Source organism: Pygocentrus nattereri, chromosome 3 (assembly GCF_015220715.1).
Source record: "Pygocentrus nattereri isolate fPygNat1 chromosome 3, fPygNat1.pri, whole genome shotgun sequence".
NCBI lineage: Eukaryota > Metazoa > Chordata > Actinopteri > Characiformes > Serrasalmidae > Pygocentrus > Pygocentrus nattereri.
Genome location: NC_051213.1, coordinates 22,426,809 through 22,454,715, shown reverse-complemented (window position 1 = coordinate 22,454,715; position 27,907 = coordinate 22,426,809). Strand labels below are relative to the sequence as shown.

Genomic DNA, 27,907 nt, shown 5'->3' with positions numbered 1-27,907 from the left:
TAAATCGCCAGTTGCCTCTTACTTTCAATATAACAGTGAGTTACAGCTTAAAAAAAGGCTAATAAAAATCTAACAATAGCCTCTCTGACATAAATCTACCATCTATGTATTCCTGTAATTTATTTTATTTTACTTTTTAAAAACTAAATTATTTTTGGTAATATTTTTACCATCAAAACTGACCAGAAAATGCAATGTCAATAAATAAATAAATGGTAATAGATTGCTTTTAAGTATACTAGAACATCTCACATGCAAAGGAAATATATTTGCAAATGTATATATTTTTTAAATATGTCAGTATAGTTCTGAAATATACTTATATACATTCCTGATACACGATATATGTATACATTACAATGTGAAACCATTACACATATTTAGTTTACATATATGTGCATATTTATGTATAGGTGCAAATATATGCTGGCATACATTACACTGTTGTCAGACAAAAACCTTGTATCTCCAAAATGGTAACTTTACAGGATAAGAAAAAAAAACATACTCTACTTTTAATGTAAGTCATGTCTTTTTGGGTCATTTTTTGGGTACATTCATCATAAACTTCACACACAACGTAAACAACAACAGGTATTTTCAAATTATGTGAAAAACTGAAAAATGATAAGTTTTGTTTGTGAAGAAATATTTATACATTTATTTTTATTTCCTCTTTTTATTAGGCATTTTAGCCCTAATAAAATGTCTGTATATGAACATGGCTGAAAAGCAGCCTGAACATTTATTTGGCAAAGACTTTTGGCATCTCAGCCTTTTGTGTTAAGCAAACATCTCAAGCTAACGTTGGTTAAAAGCTAGCATTAGTTCATGTAAACAGGAATAAATTTTTGCTTCAAGCCAATGAGGTTTACTCTACTTTCAGGGTCAACATTTTTTCTGGAAAGGAAAAGTGTGTTTTAGACATCTAGATACAGAGTGACACCTTGTGGAGTGATATGTCAGAACAAACCTGCTTTTCTTACCAATGCTGAGTTTGAATTCAGAGCGTTTCATGATTTACTGTTCATTACTGTAATGCGGGTTCATTATTAACATGGATACAGTTACAATACGGCTCTTTCTCGTGCAGCCTAAACATGAGCTCTTTAGGGGCTCAGAAGATTTACTGGTTATTGTTAATCGTTACCATACGGCTGTGTGATCACCCTGACTTGAATGACAAGGAAACTCTCTGCTTTTGCTATATTTAGCCTTTTCTTCCACCTAGAGGTGTCAGGTAACACAGGTAAATCCCAGCCTCTTGCGTTAAACATGCCTTAACCAGGAAGCGGATGAGAGTGAATAAGCAAAGCTGCCAGAGGTGAGAGAGTCGTGAGTCCTGCCTTTGGATTTCTCTTGAAGACACTGTTGAACTTTAGCAGTACACAGTTTATAACACTAACCTTCAAGAAGCTCACGGAAAATGGTGGATTCCTCAACTCGACCACACGGTAGGGTTTACTTCAAATACCGCTTCGGCTTCTCCTCGCTTTAGGCGCTGATTCACTTTACCTCACACCTCACAGCGAAACCTTTTCCCTTTGTACACGTTCCTTCGTCGTAGTTCAACTTTTTTTCCGATCCTTATGCTAGGTTAACACACTTTAGCTAGCTCTGCTCTTCGTGCTGTAGGTTGAGATGATCCATACACCCACATTGTTTGTGATTGCCGTCTACGGTAGCAGGCCTGTGAATTCTGGAAAGTGGTTACCAGAAACCTGTACAATACGTGTTGATCATTTTTGGGTTGTTGCTTTGGAATTATCTTCACCAGTGGCAGTTGAATTATGCTGCCATATAGTACTTTTATCTGCGTTTTTTTGCAGGGGACATACACAAATCCCCTACATGCTATCCTGTTTGGATAGACAGGTCTCAGCTCTAGTCATTTACATTTACATTTACAGCATTTAGCAGACGCTCTTATCCAGAGCAACTTACAAGAAGTGCTTTGTCAATCTAGAGAAAGTATCTTTGCTAGTTACCAATAGCTTAGAGAAAAAGACAGTCCTGAGCTCAGATACTGCTAGGAACAAATGTCACTGCAGACACCAAGAGAAAAAGAAACAGAGTTGAACGCAGAACTCTGTGCCATTCAATGCAATTCAATAACAATAAGATACAATACAGAGTCCTGGAGTACCCATTGTCCTGGCCGTTTCTGTGCTTTCCCTGCTCCCAACACACCTGACGCATCTAATCAGCTAACTAACAAAAGCTTTCCGAGTTGTTAGAGCAGGGAAAACATTAAAATGTGCTGAGCAGGGTGTACTCCATGACCAGAGCTGGGATCCTGTCCCAGGACAGATAAAGATTACTGTGGAGGAGTCATTGATCAATCAATGTTTCAGAATGTCAGGCAGTTGCTTTGCTTTTAAAAGACCTACTAAAAGCATCATTGTCCCATTATATGTTATTTTCTCTCATTTTATTATTATTATTATTATTACTAACTTTGATTACCTTATATGCTCCTGCCTTTTCCTGACAGAAACACAAGCTAATGAAAACTGTTAGAATATGGAGTTGAAGTTGGAACTGTTTTGATGTGCCACTTCAGCTCACTCCATGTGGCACTACACAATGCATCATCCCACCATAGAGTACCAGATGAAACTGGAGTTCTTCCGTAAGCTGGGCTACTCTCTGCAGGAGGTGCAAGCAGCTCTGCAGAAGCTGGGCTTGGGAACAGACACAAACGCTGTGTTGGGAGAGCTGGTCCGTGTTGGAGCCAGGACCTCACCTACAGTCAGTCAGGACAGTGATGAGGGGTGCTCTAGCATGACCCAGTTGGGAGGAGGTTCTTCCAGGAAGAAGGAGAGTCATCAGGAACCTTGGCACTCAGCACAGGAGGACATGGCTGAACCGGACAATGACCTGAAACCCATTGTCATCGATGGAAGCAATGTGGCCATGAGGTGAGCTGACTAATGCATTTAACCATCAAGTATTTGAAAGTCAGCACTGACTTTGCAGGTATGACCTCAATCAATTATAATAGATTCTAGTAATAGTCAACAAAGTAAGCACTCATCTTTTGTCCAAGGTAAAATTGTAAGACTACTTTCAAATGTAAAAATAAATATAGTTCACTACTATAATCCACTACTATAAAAACACTCTCCAGTCACACTTATAATCACACACACACACATATACACATATATACTTATATATACTTACAATATATGTTTGAAAATAATTACATTTTTTTCTGTGAAACTTAAGATTTAATGATGGATAAAATCATTTCCTAAAGAATCATAAATAAATCATTCAGGTCAGAAAATTGTACCCTATGCTGTATTCTCATTCACTCATTCACTATTCACTACATAGCATTTACTAGTGAACTGGCAGAAGAATGACTGTAGTATCCATAAAATATTTATCATTGAGAATTCAAATACCTCTACAACATTGCCTCACTTTTTTTGTAATAGGCAGCGATTATGAATTTAACTCTACTGGCCTTCAAAATAGACAAATAAAAATACAAAAAATGTAGTGCTCACTGTGGATCATCCACATTCATATGTTTTTATCATGTGTTTTGTAATCCTATAGACCAATGTGAATTCTTTCACTATTCCTCATTTATCGTTTTACTGCCCTCTGTAGAATGACACTGTCTGAACCCAGTAGGAATATGACAGTGTTGCACAACTTTCAAACATAATTACTGTGAAACTCATTTTCATTAGGGGATCGCTTCTCATTTATGCATGTCTACTTTGAAATCTTATCTGTAATATGTAAATTATCTGGACATAATCTGTTTTTCTGCAACCATCTCTGATTCTTGTGATGTGTGATTATACACATGACAAACCAAGAAACAGTGGCGCTTATACATACAAATACATGTGAACAATGTATTCTTTTGACAAGTGGAAGAATAAGTAGTTCATCATTTTTACTTTGTAGCTAATGTCTGATTCTGATGCACTCAGACAGTGCATTATACCAATGCACCAGTGTGTTATATAAACCATTAAATCATTAAAGTTGTGTTCCTTCATATTTTACATCATGAGTAATGCGTTATTGATCTTTGGTGATCTTGTGTACACACGTGTGTGTGTGTGTGTGTGTATATATGTTTCATAGTTACTACTAGAAAATTCTTTAACACTGTTAAAGAACATTTTTTCGGTGAAATTTAAGATTTAATGATAGATAAAATCATTTCCTAAGGACACTGTTAAAGAACACTTATTGCATTCTCTACATTCCATGTTGTGTGGCGTTTAGGAGCTATGCAAATCGTGTCGTGTTCTAGCTTGCTTTCCAGAAAAGTGCTGCCAGACAACTGAATGGACACGTGTTTGGCAGCACACTGAAACAGTGAAATTAGCTTCATGCAAATATTTCCCTTGAATGCATTTCCCCCTCAAACACTCATCCACCTCTCTCTGTCTGTTCTCTCTGTCATTAAGTCATGGGAACAAGGAAACTTTTTCATGCCGTGGAATCCAGCTGGCAGTCAACTTCTTCCTTGAGAGAGGACATAGGAACATCACTGTGTTTGTGCCCTTGTGGCGAAAAGAGCAGCCCAGACCTGATGTCCCTATTTCAGGTAAAGACACACCCCTGTCCTGCTCAGAAATGTGACTCATCTTAGAACCATGTATCTGAATATGAAAGCCTTACACACCACGATGGAAAAACACAGACTTTTTTTTCCAAAATTGTTTTGGATAAGAAGGTTTGATAAGAAAGTAACAACAGCTATAGTAGAACAGTGCATGTGAATGTCTTCCAGTGATTTGTGCTGATATACAAAATGTGCCTAACATAGTTTTGATTCATCCATACTTATTCATTCACTGTATTTACTGCAAGCAAAAAGTTTACCACATTAGTACTTAAAGTCAGTCTGATTCATCCATTGGGTTGAGGCAAGATAATGTAAATAAAAGAAAGCAGAAAACATTTTTAACTTTTTCTAACACGTTTAGAGGGCAGTCATAAGTAATGTTTGTTTATTTGAACATGAGCTGTTTTATGTCCTCAGTTGGAAGGTACTAAGGATCAACAAGCAGCAGATAAGATAGCTTACCAACTGGTTTGGCCATTTTAGCCGTGTGCTTGAATACAACCGAATCTGTTAATCACAACTTTTTGTATGATAATTAATCACCAGCTAAAATCTTATGACTGTGACTGGCTTATTCAGGGCATCATATGTCTTAGTTTCACTGTGTTTTTAAAGGGCATATATGAAACACATAGCACTGTTTTTGGGTGGCTTTGGGCATGAATGCTTCATGAGACCAACCATTTCTGCAGTTATCTGCTCAGTGTTGTTATTCTGACAGCACTGTGGTTTGTCTGTAACGTTAAATGCTCAAAGCACATGTCAGCCTTTTAGCACATATTGGATACTCTGTTTTTGATTTATATAAACCTTTGGCCCAGATGTCATCTGTGTGTCTTTGGTTCAGGTGCCTTTTTTGGTTCTGTGTACAACACATTTATTTCCTTTCCAGAATTACTCTGATTTATCAGGAAGAATAAGCCTTCTTTGAGGCCACTCTGGGAATTCCCCACCAGGAAGTTCAAGAGCCTTTTTTTTCTGTGTCACTCTCAACCGGTTTCATTGTGAATCTTTAGTCGGCTTCCAGGCAAGAATTAGTTGAGGCTACTTCCTTGTTGTGCAGAATGTACTATGGTACCTCAGAGATGTTTACTGTTTGTCTTCATTTTAAATGGTCCATGTTTTATTGTGTAGATGACACATCCTGTCTGGAGTAAATAGAATAGCAACATTTATTGTTTTGTATTCTTTTGTCATGGTTGAGGAAAAAAGGAACTGTTTAGACAGGCATGTTGGTTAAACTGGCCCCTGGTAGATAAAACTGTCAAAGTTGTGTGCATGTAATTGACAAGTTGGAACCCTCAGAATGCTTTGTATATAGTGTATTTGATTAAGTGTTTCATTAGGGGAAGTTGGACTGCGTTTAAACAGGCAGTCAAATCAGATGTTCTTTTTTTTTTTTTTACCTACATACCTTATACTAATATAATCAAATGAATAGTCGTTTTGGTTTTGATTCAGTGATATAGTTGTCAAGAGGACAGTGACTTGGTAAAAAAAGACTTGTGCATTGGCTTTCTTTCCCAAGAAAGACAGTTGACTGATCACACAATGATTGATTTCCTAAATAGACACAATTTTCGAAAATTGACAGTTTTAGAAAAACTGAAGACGATGAAAACTAAATCTGGTTTGTGCATTACAGTTTACTTACAGCTTACTTTCAGACAGCTAATCTGATATGTGAAAGTAGTTTTAATGTTAACACCAAACAGCCAGGAAACGGTCAAGTTCATTCCTATTCTCTGATATGTGCACTGTACTAATTAAAGTTCAGTTGAATAGTCTGTAGGGTTGTCTGCATAGTGCCATCTGTGCAGCATCGACTAAGCCACACAACATTTGCCAAGTGTCATTGTGTATGTAATTTAGACAACTTTATTGGGGCTTCACATTAATAAACAATGAAAGCTACAAATGCTGCCTGCAAGCTAGCCATGAAACGGGTGCCAGAACTGGGCAAATGAAGTGATCCAAAGAAGTTTTTTCATAGTTCATATTACAGTATGTCAAATGTTCTTGTCACAACTTTTTGTTAAATTGCAGTGTTTTATTTTGTCCTATGGTCCTGGCTATTGTATAAAGCTCTGCATACTTCTGTCTTACTTTGCGTGTATGAAATAATTTTTAGTTGCCTTCTACCATCATTTTTCTTTAGATGCTATCATTATTCAAATTCTTGCAGCAAACATGCCAACAGGAAGCAAACACAACAAAACAACAGTGATATTATTCCCCTTATAAATATTGTGAATACAGAATAAGGCACTGAATTATAATTATTCAGTATAGCTGACAGCTGATCATATGTATATGTTTAATTCCAGATCAGCATATTCTAGGAGAGCTGGAGAGGAAGAAGATAGTTGTGTTCACTCCTTCACGGCGAGTAGGAGGCAAGCGTGTGGTCTGCTATGATGATCGCTTCATTGTTAAACTTGCTCATGAAGTGGATGGAATCATTGTGTCCAATGACACGTACCGCGATCTTCAGAGTGAACGGCCTGAATGGAAGCGCTGCATTGAGGAGCGGCTGCTCATGTACTCTTTTGTCAATGACAAGTATGTGTTACAGCTTCTTGAAACTGCTTTTGTTCTGATTTAGTATTGTTGGCCATTGAATTTAGTATTTTTTCTGTGGTTTGGTGTATTCATGTCCAACCATTCTGTGTCATCACCAGTGTTTGTTCCATATGATGATGATCATGAAATGTCTGAATGTTATTATTCTTCTTCTCACAGGTTCATGCCACCAGATGACCCGCTTGGTCGTCATGGCCCAAACTTAGATGATTTCCTCAGAAAGAAACCTCCATTACCAGATCCCAAACGCCAGCTCTGCCCTTATGGTACGCTTGTTTCTCCAATTCCTTTTGTTTTAAAGTCACAGACAGTAAAGCTGGTAGTACACTTCAAATGAAAATGCTATGTTGACATAAAATTACATCTTTTTGGCCAAATTGACAGTGACTTGAGAGTTTGTACAGTGTGGTGTGCACTACTTGCTCAGCCCACATTACTACATAATTTGTTCTGAGACCTCCTGCTGCAACATCCTAATCACTGTTTGTTTTGACCTCCCCCTGATTGAGTCCTCCACCCAATTGCAACAAAATAAGCTTATAGCCTTGTGAGACACACACTGAGTTTTTTTCAAGTATGCATAGGATGTTAGGTGATAATTCAGTTCCATTCAATTTTTTCATAATTTGAAATTTACTGCTGGCTTAAAAGTACTCATTCTTGGGTATTTTATAGCCAGGCATCAGCCTAGTTAGAATTACTAATAATTATTTTCCTATGTTATTTGATGATCCTCTAATATGTTTTGTATTTTAGTTATTAGTGTCTTATTGTATGGGTGCCTTGAGTGTCTTGAAATGTGCTTATAAATAACTTATTATTATTATTATTATTATTATTATTATTTATTGGTGGTGGTGGTGGAATTAATAGGAGTGTTAGAAATAATAGTGTTTGCAGCGGTAGTAGTAGAAGTAGTAATGGTGGTGGTAATGAGAGAATTTATGATCATTCAATTCTACATGCTTTTCTTTGCAGGAAAAAAATGCACATATGGAATCAAATGTAAGTTCTACCACCCTGAACGCACCAACCAGTCCCAGCGTTCTCTAGCAGATGAGCTGAGGGACAATGCTCGACTATCCAGTTCTGTCCATTCTTGTCCAGAGAATGGGCAAGGAGTAGAGGCTTCTCTCAGAGGGTCTTACCATTGTGAACCTGGCTCTTGCTTTCCTTCTCTGGAGCAGGAGCTGGAAAATAAGCTGACCCTGGACCCCAAGGGCTCTCTTCTCCAGAGCCAGTTCAGTGATGGCATGCTGCCTTACTATGATGACCTAAACTCTTGCAAGAACCATGCCTCTAACCCAGTTAGCCACACCCCCCTGAACTGGCATAATTTGCAGTGTCCATTCCTTCCTAACCCTTCTCTTTCTGGGTTTAGCTCAGACTCTGGTCTTGGCTCCTATGAAAGTCAGTTATCAGAGGTATCACGAGGCCTGGAAGACTCGCTCAGAGTCAGTTCCAGACACCCTGGACCTTCTTATGACCAGCAGGACTCTTCTCGTCCATGTAGTTCAGCTGGACAAGGAGGGCACCACCAATTTTGCCCTCTTGCCCAGGATCCAGCTAACTTCTTTGGCTATGTCACATCACCTTACCCAAGGCCCAGCCCTGTCCACCACTACAGCCTGCCCACCTATATCCAGCCAGACAGGCTCCAGCCCAGCCACCCATTGCAGAAGAGATGGTCTGATCAGGTTACCAGACCCACTATGAGCTTACCAAACCCTCTCCACACTGCTGGCCTCCATGGACCTGCTGAGATGTACGGAAGTAACCAGACTGCAGTCAGCCCTCAGACTGTCTCCTTCAAGGCTGAGCGAGAGGAAGTCAGGAAGAGACTGTATGCCATTTTCAACCCATATCATGTGGACAAAGTCATGGGAATGTTTCCAAAGCTGAAAGATGCCCAGCAACTCGCAGCGAAAATTGTCAAGCTCAAGTCCAAAGGAGACTTGTTGTAATTGTTCATGCCAGAAATTAAACAATTCCATGGACCATAGTGAATATAAATTTTTCTGAGATGAACATGAGTTCTGGCCTAAATATATGGATCGTCATTCTAGCAAATATTCTTTTAATGCTGTAGTAGTTCTCGTTGCATTTTTTTTTTTTTTTTTCTCCTGGACCAGACTTTGTTGTTAATTGTGCTCATCACATCACATGGTAAATGTGACTACTATGTATGACAAGTAAGTCAAGTTGTATATTTCCGTACTTTCTATATCATCCATGCTTGTTGATGCACATTGCATCTTTTGAATATTTCTAATATTCTGTATGCTATGGTACCATTGTCCTCAGAGGTCTGTTATTGCTGAGTGTATCTGTCTGTTGTTTAAATGACTTTGAAAATAATAACTACAGTAATAACTTTATGCAACCATTGTGTTTGTAGAGCAGTTGCAGTTTTAACACATGACACTGCTTCTTGTTATATGAAAATGTCATTAGGAACAAGCATCAAACACCAATGTTTTAATTCAGTAAATAAACACTAATGTTGTTCATTATTTTAATATTGACATGATGCTGTTAACATGTTTACAAGGTTGCAGGACATTGTATGGAGATTTATAGAGATTAATTCTTGACTGGACACTAAATATGAATTGACTTAGTGCCACATAAATAAGTGTCGACTTAGTGCCGAAACATATTGCTTATGCAAAGCTTAAAGTGAATATTTTGAATACACTGGTGGATCAGTAATGAAGCACTTTACTGCATCTTCACTCATTATGTGAATATGTCCTTGTGTACCCTTGTTTGTTTGTTTTTTTTCCTCATTTGAAAAAAAAAACATTTACTTGAAAATCATCTGTGCTGTGTGTTTTTTCAGCCAATGGTGAGCTATTATGATTTGGATGAATGTGAACAATGGAGAAGAGTTCTCAGTTTTGCAGCTGACTGTCATAGAATTGCAATGGAGATAATTTCTTTTACAGTTTGCTCTCTACATTAATAAAAGATTGAGAAATGCAGTGTTTAATGCTGGTGCTTCATGCATAAACTGACACATGTATTTGAGATTAGAGCATTGGTTTACAGCTGGTTAAAGGGAACTTCCACAGATTTTTCAAAAATTTTGTTTAATTTTTTGTTGAAATGTAAAAAAAAAATGGTTCAAATCAGTTTATGTGAAATGCTGTCTTGTAGAAAGACTTAATGACTTTATAATAGTGGTGATCGGAACCAGGGGCCTCATTTGTCAAAGCATTGAATTTGTTTGGATTTGTACATGAAAATTGGAAGCACTAGAAAATTGGTATTTATCAAACATGCATATGCACAGCTTTATGAATAAAATGTATGTACAGACACATTTCCATTCTAAAATTTTTGAACACTTAAAAAGAGTTTAAACATGCAATCAGGATTGCTGTTTATACTGAATTCATGCTACTTAGAAGTGCTCCATCATTAAAAAGATATGAAAAGTCAGTTCATATTAGTGCTAACTGAAATTGAAGAATTGAAATTTTCCAATTTTCCTATTTCAAATTTCATTACTGCATATAATTGTTAAAAGCTGCATTATGTAAGATTGTTTTGTTTAAACTGTAGTAGCATTACTGATTATGATGACTACATTATGAGTCATTAGAAAAAAGAACTGAAATAGCGCATATGTGATGCAAGGCACCTTTCAAAGCCTGAAATGCTCCTTGAACTAGTGTGTGTTTAAATGGTTAAAATCACACAGTATGTTGCTGGTGGGAATTTGCAGGGCAGAATGTTTAAAGTGACTGAAAACTTGGCGGCCCACAGCCACTGTGTTGGTAACACCCTCCTTCACTGCCAGCTTGAGTTGTTTGTTCATTAGTATGGCCTTGTACGCTAACTAGGCTTACGTCACATGGTATCAGGTGGTATCAGTGACTTTTTATGAGTACAAATGTGCGCCGTATGGGCTCGATGCCCAATGCCAATGTAGGGATTCATCCCTTTAAAATGAACAATTAATAATAATTACCATAGGCTTAGAAGACATGTGTTTTTTTAATATTCATTTATATTCATATATTTAGGCCAGAGCTTAATACCTTGAAACAATTTTGTGTTGAGCACACAATATGCAAATTATAAAATTTTAGATCAAGTATACTGTATGCAAATTCTGTACTTTTCTGTATGCATGTGTTTAGATTTTACGTCACATGGTGTCAGGTGGTATCGGATGTAAGTATTAGTAAATTTTTATAAGCATGACTAAATGAGCACAGTATTGGCCCGTTACCTGAAACTAGTATTGGTACCAATTCATCCCTAATAAGTAGCAATTAATATTTATGTTATTTACACACGTAGCAGAATGTGGATGTGAGGTGTTGTCCTTTGCAAGCATGCAATATGCAAATTTTACACCAAGTATAGTGTATGCAAATTCTGTACTTAACTTTATGCATGTGTCTAAACATGGTGTCAGGTGGTATTGGATGTTGGTATCAGTGAATTTTTATGAATATGACTAAATGAGCACAATATCGACTGGACACCTGAAACCGGTATTGGCATTAATGCATCCCTAAGAAGTAGCAATTAATATTCAACTTCAAGAAAATGTTCATAGCAGATGAAGTGGAATGTGACTTAGTGAGATATTTGCAACAACTTGGCCCCTTTCAACAGTTTTGCGTTGAGCTTACAGGCACACAATATGCAAATAATACAATTTTAGACCAAGTATACAGTATGCAAATTCTGTAGTTTGCCTTATTCTTGTGTAGATTTATGTCACATGATATTTTTATGTGTATGACTATGACTAAATGAGCACAGCATCGGCCAGGTATCTAAAATCAGTATCGGTGTCAATGCATCCCTAATAAGTAGCAATTCATTTTTAACTTCAAGAAAATATGAATACATGTAGTAGAATGTGGCTTAGTGAGATATTTGCAATAGCTTGACACCTTGCCACAGTTTTGTGTTGACCTTACAAGCACACAATATGCAAATTACATGATTTAAGTGCAAGTATACTGTATGCAAATTCTGCACTTTGCCTTATGCCTGTGTCTTGACTCATGCACACTGCTACACAGTAAAAATGCCACTGCTATCTCAAACTATGTTTGCTCTCACATTTTACCTCTAAGAGGCTTTTTAGTAGTTTTACTGAAGAAGCACAGTGATAGCAATATGGCATGAATAGTTGACCTTTTGTGACTGAATCAGTGTGTTTATAGTTCTTTGTTTTTCTTCATGCTTTCTTGAATACAACTTGCATGAATGTCACCGAATGTAAAAATGGTGGTATATTACATAAGCAAAGCGACCTTGCAACCTAAGTTAAACTGCTACTGCATGACAATTAGCATGATAATAGCACAGTGCTAGTGAACAGACCTTAGTTTCAACCTCTTTAAAAACAAAAAACATTCTTTGCATCATAACATGTTCCTGAAGCTTCTGAAACAGGAAGCAAGCTCCTGCAGTCAAGCATTAAAGTATGCACTGTGCATGTGTACCTGTTTGTTTCTTTCTCTCCCCCTCTGTGGAAATTACACAGGAAGTACACCTGAGCAGTTACAGGGAAATTCACTGGGGAAAGATTACAGCTTTCTGAGAAGGAAGTTTATAAATTTAAGCTGTCCACTCCCAGCAAAAAGGCATGCTCAGGAAAATGCAAAGCAGCTGCGATGTAAATGATCTACTCCCAATTTGTTTATCTCACTGTTCGTCACTGGAATGCACCCTTTTCCTTTTCTTTTTTTTTCAAGGCAGGTAGAGTAGGTTGACTGGTATGATTGAATTCATACAAGAAAAACGAATTCATACAAAAGAAAAAGGATTTTTTTTCATAAATGACTTTGTACAATACACATAATTAGTCTCTTACATAACAATATACGCCTCTTTCTTAGTAAAAGGCAAAGCTACAACTGTTTAGTAGCTCCCATTAGAAGATGTAGTTTTACCAGTCCTGCTGGTGCACACCAGTCTCAAACTTGTTTTTAAAAAATGAATTGTAATGGAGTCCCATCTCAGGGGTTTTTATTGGGCTCTGGGTCTCTCATCATTATCTTGTCAACTATGAGTAGCATGTTGGTTGGAACACTGCAGTTTTTATATACAGTTACACAGATAGAATTATGTTTAAAATCTGTGCATCATATCTGCATAACCTAAAGAAAATAATGTATCGTGGCAGCTAATATAAAATACTCACATTTCAAAAATGGACATGTACAATTAAGTACAATTATGAAACAAAATATATTTCACATTTACTCAGTAAATGTGTTTCTAAAGGCATTCACACAATAATGTTAATGAATGTTTCTAATGCAGTGTTTCAGCAAAGCTCAACATACAACTCCATTTCTTTCACTAGAAACAAAAAGAGATGAAAAAAAAACCTATGCATTTGAGCAATAACAGCTTTGTGAGTCTTGTATCACATTGGCTATGTCATGTTTTATTGATGTTATATGTGGTTTATTGACCAAACAGCAATTATTCAGTAGGCCTTTACTTACTAATCACATTTGAAGACAGGGCAGAATGCAGCAAACCCCAGTACTTTAAGACCAGAAAAAAAATGTAACATATACCAAGTTGGTATATATGTCCATAGGTTGTATTCTAACACCTCTGTGCTTTAATTGGTAAGTCTACTCCCAGGCCATTAGTAGCTTGCTGAATGCAACGAACACACCATGTCCAGGCTTGCTACAGAAAGAGAGCGAGAGAGAGGAAGAGGGAGAGAGAAAGGGATGAAAAAATAAACACCGGTGGAAGATTCTTTCCATTATTATATGTTTATCATATTTCTGGAGATAAACCACACTGATTATCTCAGACTCTTTTTGTCAGAGTTTTCCATGTGCAGCAAGAAGTTTTACCAGTCAAAGTAGAATTGGCCCTCATAGGTGCCTGTTTGCTGTCCATTCTCAGCCAACTCCAGCTCCACACCCAAGTGAATGTCCGGTGAGCCTTGCAGATGACCCAGGTAGCGTAGCGTTCCAGTGCTGATTCGACCAGAGGGCAGCAGAACTCGTACCCTGTGGCCAGTCTGTAAGTCCATTGGGGAATGGGGCACAAAGACACGGTGGGGGCCAGTCCCACTTCTCCATGAGCCGACACTGAAGAAAAAAAAAAAAAACAATTTAAGAAAAGGATGAGAGTAATGCACTCTAATATGTATTTTAGAATATAATGAATGTTTGTGAACAACCATAAGGCAATCTTTGAGTTATATCAGTTGGCCTTTGCTTACAGTTTTGTGGATTTGCTTGTAGTGGTAGGCTAGAGGCCTATACTAAGATATAGAGAGAAGTATGTTCTACCTAGTGCTGACAGACATGGCAGAGGTGGATCTGGAGTCGACAGCAGTGGAAAAGGTGGCCTGACTGCAGGTCAGACTGTTTGAGTAAACACCATCTTGCAGTAATCTCATATCCGGCCCTCTGAGCTGGTGAATTTGGTTCAAGCCACCTGATAGAAACCAGGAAGCAGCAGGAATCAAATGCTTCCTGTTAAGCCTATCGGCATGAGTGAGTGTTAAAACTTGCCCAAAGGATGTCATGTCACAGAAAATCATTTTGGAGGTTGAAATGACTTACTGGAATAGTCGTGTGCTTTCTCCTCAATATGCTGTCCATTCTCTAGGCCAGCCTCTGAGAAGACTTCACTCATTTCTTCAGAATCAGTGACTTTGTGCAAGGCACTCGACCTAACCACAATCTCAGAGTGCAGCTAAAAAGGACATTTACATGACAAATATCTCATCTTCAAAGCAAGGTGTGCACCAGTCTACTGTAAGTGTGTAATTGCTCAGAGAGTAATTAAGAACTAAACCTAGCCTTAGACTAAGCAGCAGTGCCAGTGGTGAATTACCAGTGTAAATCCTTTTTATTCTAATCTTAGGCTTAATCTGGCAGTGAGAAACTGGCCCATATACTTTGTTTATGTCTAACAAGGCGCAAAAGAACATTTAAAAGAAACTTTTTTTTGAGGAACACATATTTGGGGTTTACTAATATCTGCTTCTTTGTTCATTCAGGCTTAAAATTAGACCCTTCTGAATGGTTTATTAACTATGGATTAAGGTTTATACATTATGACTAGTATGTGTACAAAATGACAAGTCTGGTATGTGTAAATCACTAATTATTGCATTATTAGCTGTAATAATGCACAACAAGTAAGACATATCATAAGACATACAAGTATGAAATATCACCTAAATTCACATTATATTTGTGTATAATGGGAGCATTTGATGCCTACAGGTTCAATCATCAAGTTTTTTTTAAATTATTTATCTTTTTATTATTTTTTCTTTAGATTAGTTTAATATTTAAAAGTTGATAAGAACTCCATTAGTCACATATACTTCAAGATATGGTCCCTGTTCTAAAGTGTGGTTTTAGTCATTATCTGTTTAGAATATAGGATACAAACTGACTTACAAAAAAATTTAGTGCTTTTTAACTAATTAATCCTCTTCAAATAAATAACATTATAATAACCATTCCACCCTTTTTGGATTGTCAGTTATTTTGTTTTCTATTTAATTTTGTACAAACATTTGTATTGAAAAGCCAAACTGTGCTTTATTTATGTTTATTTATTTATGTTATGGTGACCCCTTAATTTTAAATACAGGGCATCAAACAATGCCATACCATACTAAGAAATGTCATAAATATTGTTTTTAATAGGAAAAGCTCATTCAGTGATGATTAAAACTCCACTAAAGAATATGGAACATGTTTTTATGTATTAGTGACTTAAGAAAGCCTTATAAGCTGTATATAGAATCAAATGCTGCCATAATATACTAATAAAATGTGAATTTAGATGGTAATTCATGCTGAATACATGCATGCATGCATAACAAGATAGTGTTTATTGTGCATTGTTATAACATTGTTATAATATTGTTATATATAAATCATTTAGGAGTATCTAATTTGCACTTTACTGAACAAAGACCAAGACCTTAATAAACCCCCAAAATGTATGCCTTAAAATAAAATGTTACCCATTTAAGGGCTCATTCAACACTGATGGACAGATACTCTGTGAGAATTATGTGGCAATATCATCTACACACAGCATTTCATTCCCTTCTGACCAAATGTCCACTAACCTGATCTCTCAGGTCATGCTGTCTTCTCTGCAGGTCTGTGAACCGCATCTCCCATGATGCTCTTTGACTGGTAATTTGAGCCTTCAGATCCTGAATCTCCCCCTCAGCCTTTAGTAACCTCTTGTGTAGAGCACTGCTGCGCTCGTGCTGAATCCTCACCTGCTTGTGCTGCTTCTCAGGTTCTGCAAGTAATGTGTTTTAAAAGGATGCTTTAGAAAGTGCAGTGTGGTACTTCAAGTGAGAAAAAAATTGTAGTGTAGCCATCCTGACACCTGCTGGGCAGGTAGTAGCAAAACATAATTTATACATTATGAAGTGACTGTAAGCTGTCACAACAAGTAATTTACTGTAACACCTTTTAATGGCATTACAAGAATATTTCTCTAATATATCTAATCATAATCATTCAATGTTTTATATTTGATAGTCATAACACAGTCAAATTACTAATAAATTATTAAGAAACTATAGCTAATGATTTGATTTCTACAATTGAATTGAATTATGGTTTGCTAGTGTAATTGTTCAAAATTTAAACAGTACCTTTTATTAATGTTCATTTAACTAATATGTACTTATTAAAAATCATTACTAAACTATTACATTATGATTAAGTTCATGTTTATTAGGTTCTGTTGTCACAAGAAAAAGTCTATATGAAATTATTCCACTCAAAAATGTTGGCCTTGTATCACATAGGGCAATTTAGACTCCGCCCTCCCAGGTCACAACACAACTGATTGGTTGAAATATATTAACGGAAACAGATATTCCACCAATTATTTTCAGTGAAAAGCTCATGATAATTAGGATCATTACATTATTGTGATACCAACTAAAATGACATTTTTGTTTTTGGGCATCATTTCACGCATAGGCATCTAAGACAATCATTTAAAATCAAAATATCCTTAAAAAAAAACTGAAAAAAGCCAAAATTGTACAAACTTTGGATTGGTAGTCTACATCTCTTACTGACATCTAGCTCATCTTTTACTGTGGATGTTTGCTGTGTGTTGTAAACACAAGCAAGGTTAATTAATCTTGCACTGTCACTAAGGGGACCTGTTACAATCACCTGCAATATGTGCCTCACTTGTAGATTCATGTGGTATCCATGGTGTAGATTTTATGGCACAGTAAGGGTTTACCTATAACACAAACCACATGGTCTGACATGTAGCGCACCACTAGAGTTATTTATGCCAAAAGGAATCAACAATGACTAAACAAACACAAAAACAACAGAAAAACAAGATGATAGAAGTTAAGGTATTAGAACTGATAATTAAACAAAGAAAGCTGGTTTGGCTCACCCAGAAATACCTCCAAGTGTATAGCAAGCCCTTCAGAGTCCAAACAATCGCTGACCATAGGACATATGCAACCATTTTGGGTCATTTTTATTGCCACATGATTGCTAGTGAGATGCAAAATCATTGTCAGAACAGAGATCAATCAACAACACTCTTAAAAGTAAAGGAACCAGTTTTGTCAATGAAATATGGAAGTGCGAGAAATCTACTTGGACAGGGATTAGCCTAGTCCTGGACTGTATATTCCTTTCAATGGAGAATCTCCATTAAGACTGCTGTGTAGTCCAGGACTAGGATTAATCCCTACTTAGGAAACTAACCCTTAAAGCTTAAAGAACCTCCACATAAGGTGGTGGCCAACTAAAGGTTTCCCATAGAACCATATAACCAAACCAAGAATCATTTAGGAATCTATCTTTTAAGAAAAAAAAAGGATTTCGCAAATATTCATAATTGACAGCAAGTGACAACATATCACATTACACACTTCAGTGGAATGAAAACAAGAACTAAATTCCTTTGTAGTATTTCCACCTTCTAAGTACAGCATTTCTAATCTCACTTAATTTAAGCATGTACACAGGTTTTACTCCGCCACAACAATCACACCTGTCTCAGGCCAAATCACTAAACCAGACACAATGAATAAATACCTTGATTGAAGAATGTTGTAACATATGGCTTAAGTCCTGGTGTTGTAAGCTTTTGAAGATTCCTACCAAGGACAGATAACTTTCTCCATTCAGCTTTTGGTCACACTGGTCTGCGCAGGACAACCTGTTGCTACGACTGAGGCTGCTGCTGACGAGACAAGCGTGACAGTAAATCCTATCTAATCTGCTTAACCACTGAGCTGCATGGTCCAGTTGTATCCAACCACACATACTAATTTTGGTCTCTGATCCTATTTATCCAAGTCTAAATAACTGTGCATTGTGAGGAAGTGAGGCCTTGTGCTGTACGTTAAATCCTCAATCCGCCACAAACTAGAATTAGACATGCATGTTACATAGAATCTCAGTGGAAAAGCAGCACAAAAGCAGTCAGAATACATGCATGAATGGTGATTTGTTAGACACAAAATACAGTGATGTCATGAGGCCAGTAATACAAAAGGTCTTCTCATTCAGAGGCTTGTGTTGTTCTGCAAAGTTGCCACGAGATGGCAGAAGCATTCCTTTCTAAATTCTCATAGCTGAAAAACAACATTATGGGTGACTATGCCTAATCTTCCATTAGTGCACTCATGTGGGTTCAGCATAAGTGTTTGTTGTTACTCATGGAAGATCTGCTGCTAATTCTGTGTCATAAAGCTAGAGAGTTTGATTTTTTTAAACTAATGAGCTCATATTTTTGTTTGTACTACTTCTAACATCACACATTCACAGCTTACGCTGTGATGTGCCCTGAATTGATGTAATTTCAGCTGTAATATTTGAAACAGCAGTAATTACGTGTCGAGCAAATACAAACAATACTTGCCTGAGTGATGTCAGCATTCATTTAAATTTGTGATGTGTTTGTCTAACACAATGGCAAATACCAGATGTAAGTCTATTGTTTGAACACACATATTGTTTGAGCCCCTAGTGAAACATGGTTTCACTAAAAAAGATTATTATTGTCATATTAGGTCCTCAAGTGAAACGTGAGTCCTCAGACAGCACTACTGGGTTTAACCGTAGAGTTTAAATGACGATGTGCTGTTTGCCATCAGCAGGGTAAAACAGACAATGGTCAACATTAGCAGAAAAATTTTACCATAGCATTCTTCTTCCAATGTGCTGTCATTTATTTTCTGTTTATTTTATATTCATTTACAGTTTATTTAATTGTTAATTGTATAAATACTTAAAAATGTCCAACTGGTCTTGGATTATCTGTGGTTACAAATAAATAAAAAATTAAGTATCCTGCTTGTACAGTGTTTCTGTGGTGTTCAGAATGGGCATGGTCTAACGTCATCTTACAAGTAAACACACTGAGCTGAGGGTTCTTTCTCAGGGGCTTCATTAAGCTCATACAGCCAAAGCCAGATGCTGTTGTTTCGTTGTATTGAATCTTCCAGGAGAAGCCCCAGAGAAACCCAGGAGAAACACAGAGCATGCCTCTTTCTCCACCCACTCTGTATTGTTTGCCTACAGGGACAGAGCAGGCCATAAACCATTCACTGTATTCAAATAATACCTTCATAGATAGGCATTTGTTCTCTTCGGTCACCTGTTTCATCTTGATCACAAGGCTCTGCTTTTCCTGTAATTCTGAATGAATAATATTCAGTCTGTGTTTATCTTATGTTCTGAGTGACAAATGGTGATCACTGTTCTTAAGTACATGATATATGCTTGCATAATATTGAAAATATATCTCAATAAGGTAACACTGTAGATCAATTGTAAGTACTTTTTTTAAAAAGCCTTTGTTTTTTACATTTCCTCTTAAGGCAATTGAGTGAATGGCCAAACGCCCAATACTTATGTGGAAGTGTACAGTATGTTGAGGTAAACCAGGTCTGGTGTGAAAATCATATTGAGAGATGGTAAGGTGTCCAGTACAGATAAACAGACATTAGCAGCTTAATGCTCAATGTTCAAGTATAGTGAGTTCCAGTTAAAGTACACATAACATACTGACCTTACATTCTGAGCATTTTTTCCAGATTTTTTTAGGTGGCAACAGATTCACAACCTTTTCATGAACGCTACACTATTCAGGTTTTGGGGAATTGGGGACCCCCCTGGTGGAAATATGTTATTGTATGCATGTTATTGTACTGTATGTAGAAGAACACTTTGTAACATTGTTTGTGCTTCAGGCCCTTTTCCAGAGCAGATTATTTTCATGATTTCAAGTTCAAAAGGATTCAAAGAGAACTCGGTCAAAACTTAGTGAAGGAGATGTCTTCTAAGGATCTGAGTGACTTGTCTGCTATTGTCATCATATCTTCTTCAGTATGTTTGTATGTAATGTTTTGAGATCTAAACATCAAGCTAGAGCTTTTTTGAGCCTGTGTGTGTAACATCAGTCAGTAAAGATGTATGACTTGGTCCAAAAACGTCCTTAAAATCTGACTTGATGCCTCTTAATGTAAATGATAATCTCAGGCTATACAGGGTGACTCTCAGCAGTGCATGCACATCATATTTTTTTTCTCCTGTCTCAGCAATGCTATATTGTTCAGTTTTTAAAAACTAACACAGTGAAGCTGTAAGTGATTTCAATTTGTTGATACACTTAAGTATTGTTTTGGACAATGGTGGATGAAGTACACAAATCCTGTACTTAAGTTAAAGTAGAGATACCCAAGGTAAAATATTACTTCAGTAAAATTAAAAGTTCCTCTCTTTAGACCTTCACTTGAGTAAAAGTACAAAAGTATTTGCCTTCAAATGTACTTAAGTATTGAAAGAAAAGGACTAAGCAATTAATTATGACTCTAATGTCCTATTACCATTTTTGTAACAAGACTTTAAGATTTTAAGGTAACAAGATAACAAGACTTTAAGATAACAAGATTTTAGGTGAAAATACTCTAGTCTCACTCTTGGTAAACCAGTCTTTTATTAGAATGTCATTAATTAGTCTGAACACTGAAGTCTATTAAAATGATCAAAAACACTGAAGGCAAACGATTTACATTAGGTAGAACTGAGTGGCTTTGAAATAACTTTTTTGTAAACAAGCAAAGTTTCGGTTTAAGATTTATTTGTTCTTAGTTACAAGTTTAAGTTTAATAAAAACGTAATTTAAACACAGGTTCACAAATGAGTTTTCATTTACTATATTGCATCTGCAGGTCTCTGTTCATAAACATAAACCAGCAAAAACAAATTTACTATAAAATGAAAGTGTCTGTATGAATTCAGAAAAAAGACACATGCCACTCACAACTGCATCTGTGTACATATTTTAATATTGTTGTCTATTTACAAAAAGTTAGGTTGCAGCCAGTGATTGCTTCCATCATTTATGTTGGAAAAGGCACTACCAAAATATTACGCTGTTGCATTGACGTTAAACTGTACGCTTGCTATGGGTTGGTATGTCCAACAGGTCCAACATGCTCAAAACAAAGTGCGCGCTGTGCCCTGATTGGTGCACTTACTTCACACTTATTTTGTTTTGCCATGTTATGTTTTGTGTGGTCTAGGGATCTTCAAAGCTAAGTCGTTGGAAGCGATATGCTCCTGGTAGGGTCTTCCAGGGTGAACAGGTCTGGAGTGAAGACCCAGACTAACACAATCCAAAGTTCCCCATGCATATCGTGTACAAAAAATCGTGTACCCTGCCCGGGAAAGGGTCACTGGGACCTACCCCTGGAGCCAGGCCTGGGGGTAGTGTTCCACGGCGAGTGCCTGGTGGCCAGGCAGCCCATGTAACCTGGCCGGGCTCAACCCGAAGAGACAACGTGGGGAGGCCATGTGGGCCCACCACCCGCAAGGCCCAGCATGGGGGAGCAGTGCAGTGCCATATTGGCAGTGGGAGATTGCGGGGAGGCCCTAGGTGGCCTAGGCCCCTGCAGCAGAAACTAGCTCTTGGTACATGGAATGTAACCTCACTGGGGGGGAAGGAGCCGGAACTTGTGCAGGAGGTTGAGAGGTACCAACTAGATATAGTTGGGCTCACCTCCACCCACAGAGTCTGCTCTGGAACCAAACTCCTGGATAGAGGTTGGTCTCTCTCCAACACAGGGTTGCACAGGGTGAGAGGCGCCGGGCGGGAGTGGGGATACTCACAAGTCCCCAGCTAGTGACCATGCAGTTGGAGTTTGTCCCGGTGGACGAGAGAGTTGCCTCAATGCGAATTAAAATCGCAGAGAGGAAAACTTTGACTGTTGTCTGTGCTTATGCACCAAACAACAGGTCAGAGTATTCAGCCTTCTTGGAGCAAGTGGTTCTGGTAAGGGTTCTGCCTACAGACTCCATAGTCCTACTGGGGGACTTCAATGCTCACATTGGCAATGACTGGGAGACCTGGAGAGGCTTGACTGGGAAGAATGGCCTGCCCGATCTAAACCCGAATGGTGAATTGTTATTGGACTTCTGTGCCAGGCATGGATTGTCCATAATGAACACCAAGTTCGAACACAAGGATGTTCATAAGTGTACATGGTACCAGAGCTCCTTGGGTCAAAGGTCAATGATCGACTTTGTTGTCATTTCATCTGACTTGGGACCATATGTTCTGGACACTAGGGTGAAGAGAGGTGCTGAGCTGTCAACTGATCACCATCTGGTGGTGAGTTGGATCAGATGGCAGGGAAGACTGATGGTCAGATCTGGTAGGCCCAAGCGAATAGTGAGGGTGTGGTGGGAACGAATGTCAGAGGCCCCTGTTCGGAATGATTTCAACTCCCACCTCCGGGAGAGCTTTTCTCATGTCCCGGAGGAGGTAGGGGACATGGAGTCTGAATGAACCCTGTTCAAAACCTCCATTGTGGAAGCTTCCAGGCGTAGCTGTGGCCAAAAGCTTGTGGGTGCCTGTCGGGGCGGTAACCCACGAACCTCCTGGTGGACATCGGTGGTGAGAGAGGCCGTCAAGCTGAAGAAAGAGGCCTTTAGGGACTGGTTGGCCCAAAAGACTCCCGATTCAGCTGATATGTACCGACAGGCTAAAAAGGTGGCAGCTGCAATGGTGGCAGAAGCAAAATCCAGGGCATGGGAGGAGTTTGGTGAGGCCTTGGAAAAAAACTTTTGTTCGGCCTCAAAGAGGATCTGGACAACTGTCAGGCGACTCAGGAGTGGTCAGGGTGGCTGCGCCCAAGCTGTATTCGGCAAGGGTGGAGAAACTCTGACTTCGAATAAGGATATTGTCGGTCGGTGGAAGGAGCACTTTGAGGAACTTCTTAATCCGGGAGATGTGCCTCCCTCACAGGAGTCAGGGCCAGAGGCTTCTGGGGTGTCAAGTTCCATTTCCATGGTGGAGGTCACTGAGGTAGTTGGTAAGCTCCTCAGTGGCAAGGCACTGGGGGTGAATGAGATTCGTCCAGAAATGCTTAAGGCTCTGGATATTGTGGGGCTGTCATGGCTAACACGCCTCTGCAATATTGCATGGACCTTGGGAACAGTACCCTTGGACTGGCAGACTGGGGTGGGGGTCCCTATTTTTAAAAAGGGGGCCGGAGTGTGTGTGCCAATTATCGGGGTATCACACTGCTCAGCCTCCCAGCAAAAGTCTATGCAAAGGTGCTGGAAAGGAGACTCCGACCGATAGTTGAACTTCAGATTGAGGAGGAACAATGTGGATTCCGTCCCGGCCATGGAACAATGAATCAGCTTTTCACCCTCTCACAGATTGTTGAGGGGGCATGGGAGTTTGCCAACTTATTACCGTGTTCCTCGAGATATCTTGTGGGAGGTCCTCTGGGAGTATGGGGTGCCGGGGCTACTACTCTGGGCTATCCAATCTCTGTACTCCCGGAGTGAGAGCTGTGTCGTATACTCGGCATTAAGTCAGACTCCTTCACTGTTAGCATTGGACTCCGCCAGGGTTGTGCTCTGTCTCCACTCTTGTTCGTGATATTCATGGACAGAGTGTCAGGGCGCAGCCGGGATCAGGAGGGCATTATGTGTGGAGGCCAGAGGGTGGCATCTCTGCTATTTGCAGATGATGTTGTTCTTTTGGCGGAATCACATGGATGCCTCCAGCGCTCGCTGGAGTGGTTTGCAGCTGAGTGTGAAGCGGTTGGTATGCGGATCAGCACCTCCAAGTCTGAGTCCATGATCTTGGCCCAGAAAAGGATGGCATGCCCACTCCAGGTAAGGGGATGGAGGAGTTTAAGTATCTTGGGGTCTTGTTCACGAGTGACGGGAAGAGGGCAGCAGTAATGCGGTTGAGTTGAGCCAAAAGGTGAAGCTCTCTGTTTACCAGTCGATCTACATCCCAACCCTCACCTATGGTCATGAGCTGTGGGTAATGACTGAAAGAATGAGATCGCGAATACAAGCGGCGGAAATGAGGTTTCTTCGTCGGGTGGCGGGCTACATGCTATGCGATAGAGTGAGGAGCTCGGTCCGGGAGGAGTTCAGAGTAGAGCCGCTACTCCTCCGCATTGAGAGGAGCCAGCTGAGGTGGTTCGGGCATCTGATCCGGATGCCGCCTGGAAGCCTCCCGGTGGGGGTGTTCCAGGCATGGCCTACCGGGACAAGACCCCAGTTGTCCTAGGGGTTGTCCTAGGACCCACTGGAGGGATTATGTCTCCAAGTTGGCCTGGGAGTGGCTTGGGGTCCCCGGGAATGAGCTGGAGGAAGTTGCGGGGGACAGGATCATCTGGGATTCTCTGCTCTCCCAACTGCTACCGCAACCCTGTCTGGCCTAGCGGTCAACGATGATGGATGGATGGATGCATGTTAGGTTTTTATACACACATGAGCCAAAAGGAACAACAGATTTTGCATAATGTAGAGGAGGAAAAAGTAAGATATTTTACTTTGAAATGTAGTAAATGTAAAAAGTCACCCAAAATGGAAATACTTGTACAGAACAGTAATGTACAGATACACAAAAAACTATTTAAGTACAGTAACCGATTACATTTACTTCATTACTGATCACCACTCGTTTTGGAAGATGTTATTAAAATTTAATCATTGTTCTTTCACTTAATGACATTACCAAGTAAAAAAAATGATGACCACAAGTAATTTGTTTTTCTGTGAGGACCAGTACTGCTGATTAGTCATCAAAACATGCAACCATGCATCACACACCACTAAACAAAGAAACTTTTAATTTAGCGGTTAATTTTTTCAGTTTGTCAGTAAATCAGAAAAGATGAGTCCGCTTTTTTTCCGAAGTCGTATAGTTTACCTTCAGTCAGAGGTACATAAAGGCATATGAATAAACATCTCTGAATTTGCCTAGGGCCATTGTACAGCTGATTTGATTTTGGTTTTAATGCAATCCAGTACCACAGAGATTATGGAAATGAGAGATATGGAGCAAACAATTGCAGGAGTACAGCATGTAAATTCATAACCAAATTTTTGGAAACAAAACATTTTCCACAGCGCTGGATTATTTGTTTTTGCTTTTGATATATGTCCCCCATTCCCCCCTTCAATTTATTTATATAATCTATATTCCTGACTGAGTAAGGTACTAAAATAAAGCCCAAAAAGAATGTACAGTTTCTCATAGTTTCTCAAGTTTTTCTTACAAAATCTCATCTTCATGGATGTGTTATACATTGTTCAGGACACAGAGCTTTCATGTTTGCCTTATCAAAGGTGAACCTAAAATGCAGAGAACCCTATAGAACTAGAAAAAGGTTATAAGCAATGTAGCAAATTAATTTTAGACAGTATTAAAACATGATAATTTGTCTTCCTTTTTGAATGGTGGGATTGCAAAACAAGTGCATACAACTGTTGTTTCACCAGCACTTGAGCTACAAATGCAACAACAGTTCCAATGACTGTACTGGCTCCATATATAAACATTATATTCACTCTTACTTTAATTTTACTCTTACACTCTGAACCAACCTGGTCTGCTTTTGCATCTCACAGCCTTACATAAATTAAGCCACTCATGTCCATATCCCTTTTTTCACCCTTGTTTGGCATGCCTCCATTACCCACTGCAAAATAATTTGCATTCTTCTGTAGACAAACTTCAGAGGAGCAGAATTGTCTTCATGATCCATAGCCTTCACAGTGCATAGTTTAGAAAAATGTTTTCCTGTTTGTGTCATTGAGTTCTGCAGCATTAAAATCTCACACTGCAAAATTATAATTTAAAAAGATTAATTTCACAGCATGCTTGCTAGGCCTCTCATACCTCTTTTTTCCTTTGATCAGAAACTACTCTAAGTTCAATCAGTAATCATAGTGGGCTCTGGATGTGAACTGTGATGCGAGATATGCATGGTAATGAGTTTCCAGAAAACACTATATATATATATATATATATATATATATATATATATATATATATATATATATACAACATAGTCCAAAGGAAAACATGCATGTTCATTTTTATTATTTTTACTCTTCTTTGGGATGATAGGACCATTAAACCACATAGACTAGTAGATGAGTTAGGCCCCAAGAGTAATGTGAACATATTTTAATTGAATATTAGAGACATAATTTTGATTTATTAAACACTATGTCACTTTTGTTTTAGTTGTACAACTTTGAAATTCTTGCTTTGCTTAAAAAATGACAAATTAAATAAAATAATACAATAATCTTGACCAACCATGTTATTTGAGGGTGGAGGGGGAGGCTGTTTGTTGTCCCTTCAGCTCCAGCTGACATGTGCTCTCCTCTTCAAGGCCTCACTGAGGTAGATTAAGTGCATATATTGGTACATTTTAAAGATGTTCTCAGTACAGTATGATTCTATTAAAAAAATTTAACATTTATACTGCAAAGTCATGAAAGAAGCACAGATAGAGCCATCAGAGTCAATTAGGATGATTACAATATTGTCCTGTCTAACAGTACAAAGTAATCCAGTAACACTAATAATATGGTAATTAGTCACACTAATCCAGTACTAGGATAATTTGCAATGTTAATCATATTTAAATGGTCCAGAAGCTCTTTAAAAAACATATCAAGAAGCCTTTTAATCACATGACGTGAATAGCTGCATGACAGTGGACTCACGTGGCTCATAATGGAAACATGTTTTAATTAAAGCATTTGTGATTTGGTCACTGTAGAACAGTGCTGTCTCTTCATCTGAGTGGGCCAGTTGCTCTAGCCATCCAAATTTTGTCCCTCCCCTCCCGGCAAGGCGTGCAATCAGGGTGGCAAGCTGCTCAAAGTTTCCACTAATTAGACCACCTCTGTTGTGGTGTCAGCAGGGAGACAGCAGCAGGATTGGAGAGAGGGCAGAGGAGAGAAGAGAGTGAGGAGAGAGAGAGAAGGGCATTGCGCCAGACGCTCTTCACTTCAGCTGCAGCTGTCATTCTCAGGCAAAACATCACTTTCCTTCATTCTGGATAAAAGTAAGTACAACTTTGCTGTATTCATTTTATTCATAGAAATTACAGTACTGTAACTTTGTGCTGTGTTGGATGTGAGTAAGTGCTTAGAGATTTCCATCTTGATGCTGCCAAATAGCTGCTAACAGGTGCTACAGTAGAAGTAGGAATAATCAACACACCAGACAATCTAAACTGATGATGAGAGACATATTTATTCTCAGTCAAATTGTTGAGGATCATACAATAAAATAATAAAATCACTCATCTTAAAAAGTCCACAGGGAGTTCAGCTTTTTATAATGAGATTTAACTGTATGTTGCATGTACAGTGCATTTGTCCATATACATTGTAATTATTT

At 38.5% G+C, this 27,907-nt stretch overlaps 2 protein-coding genes across 2 annotated transcripts; one reads left to right on the top strand and one right to left on the bottom strand.

Annotated features, from left to right (window-relative positions):
- Window positions 1–1,299: 1,299 nt before the first annotated feature.
- Window positions 1,300–10,170, top strand: LOC108433586 (endoribonuclease ZC3H12A). The gene is made up of 6 exons (XM_017708252.2): window positions 1,300–1,454; window positions 2,495–2,921; window positions 4,443–4,582; window positions 6,931–7,165; window positions 7,346–7,452; window positions 8,165–10,170. The coding sequence occupies exons 2-6, from the start codon at window positions 2,572–2,574 to the stop codon at window positions 9,148–9,150; spliced, it is 1,818 nt and encodes a 605-aa protein (XP_017563741.1). The 5' UTR covers window positions 1,300–1,454; window positions 2,495–2,571; the 3' UTR covers window positions 9,151–10,170.
- Window positions 10,171–13,589: 3,419 nt separating this feature from the next.
- Window positions 13,590–18,619, bottom strand: LOC108433585 (centrosome-associated protein 350). The gene is made up of 8 exons (XM_017708251.2): window positions 18,259–18,619; window positions 17,606–17,709; window positions 17,368–17,440; window positions 16,290–16,471; window positions 14,758–14,890; window positions 14,482–14,629; window positions 14,038–14,277; window positions 13,590–13,864 (listed from the first exon to the last, which is right to left on the bottom strand). Exons 2-8 carry the CDS (start codon window positions 17,678–17,680, stop codon window positions 13,807–13,809), a joined length of 909 nt encoding a protein of 302 aa, XP_017563740.1. The 5' UTR covers window positions 17,681–17,709; window positions 18,259–18,619; the 3' UTR covers window positions 13,590–13,806.
- Between the last annotated feature and the right edge of the window lie 9,288 nt (window positions 18,620–27,907).

What these genes read in the sequence shown, in the direction of transcription:
- LOC108433586 (XM_017708252.2), top strand. Translation starts at nt 2,572, where the DNA reads ATGTGGCACTACACAATGCATCATCCCACCATAGAGTACCAGATGAAA. An exon ending in TACTCTTTTGTCAATGACAA is followed by an intron (nt 7,166 to 7,345) that starts GTATGTGTTACA and finishes TTCTTCTCACAG; the next exon opens with GTTCATGCCACCAGATGACC. An exon ending in ACGCCAGCTCTGCCCTTATG is followed by an intron (nt 7,453 to 8,164) that starts GTACGCTTGTTT and finishes TTTTCTTTGCAG; the next exon opens with GAAAAAAATGCACATATGGA.
- LOC108433585 (XM_017708251.2), bottom strand. Translation starts at nt 17,680, where the DNA reads ATGGTTGCATATGTCCTATGGTCAGCGATTGTTTGGACTCTGAAGGGC. An exon ending in ACACTTGGAGGTATTTCTGG is followed by an intron (nt 17,441 to 17,605) that starts GTGAGCCAAACC and finishes TTTGTGTTATAG; the next exon opens with GTAAACCCTTACTGTGCCAT. An exon ending in AAGTGAGGCACATATTGCAG is followed by an intron (nt 16,472 to 17,367) that starts GTGATTGTAACA and finishes CATTACTTGCAG; the next exon opens with AACCTGAGAAGCAGCACAAG.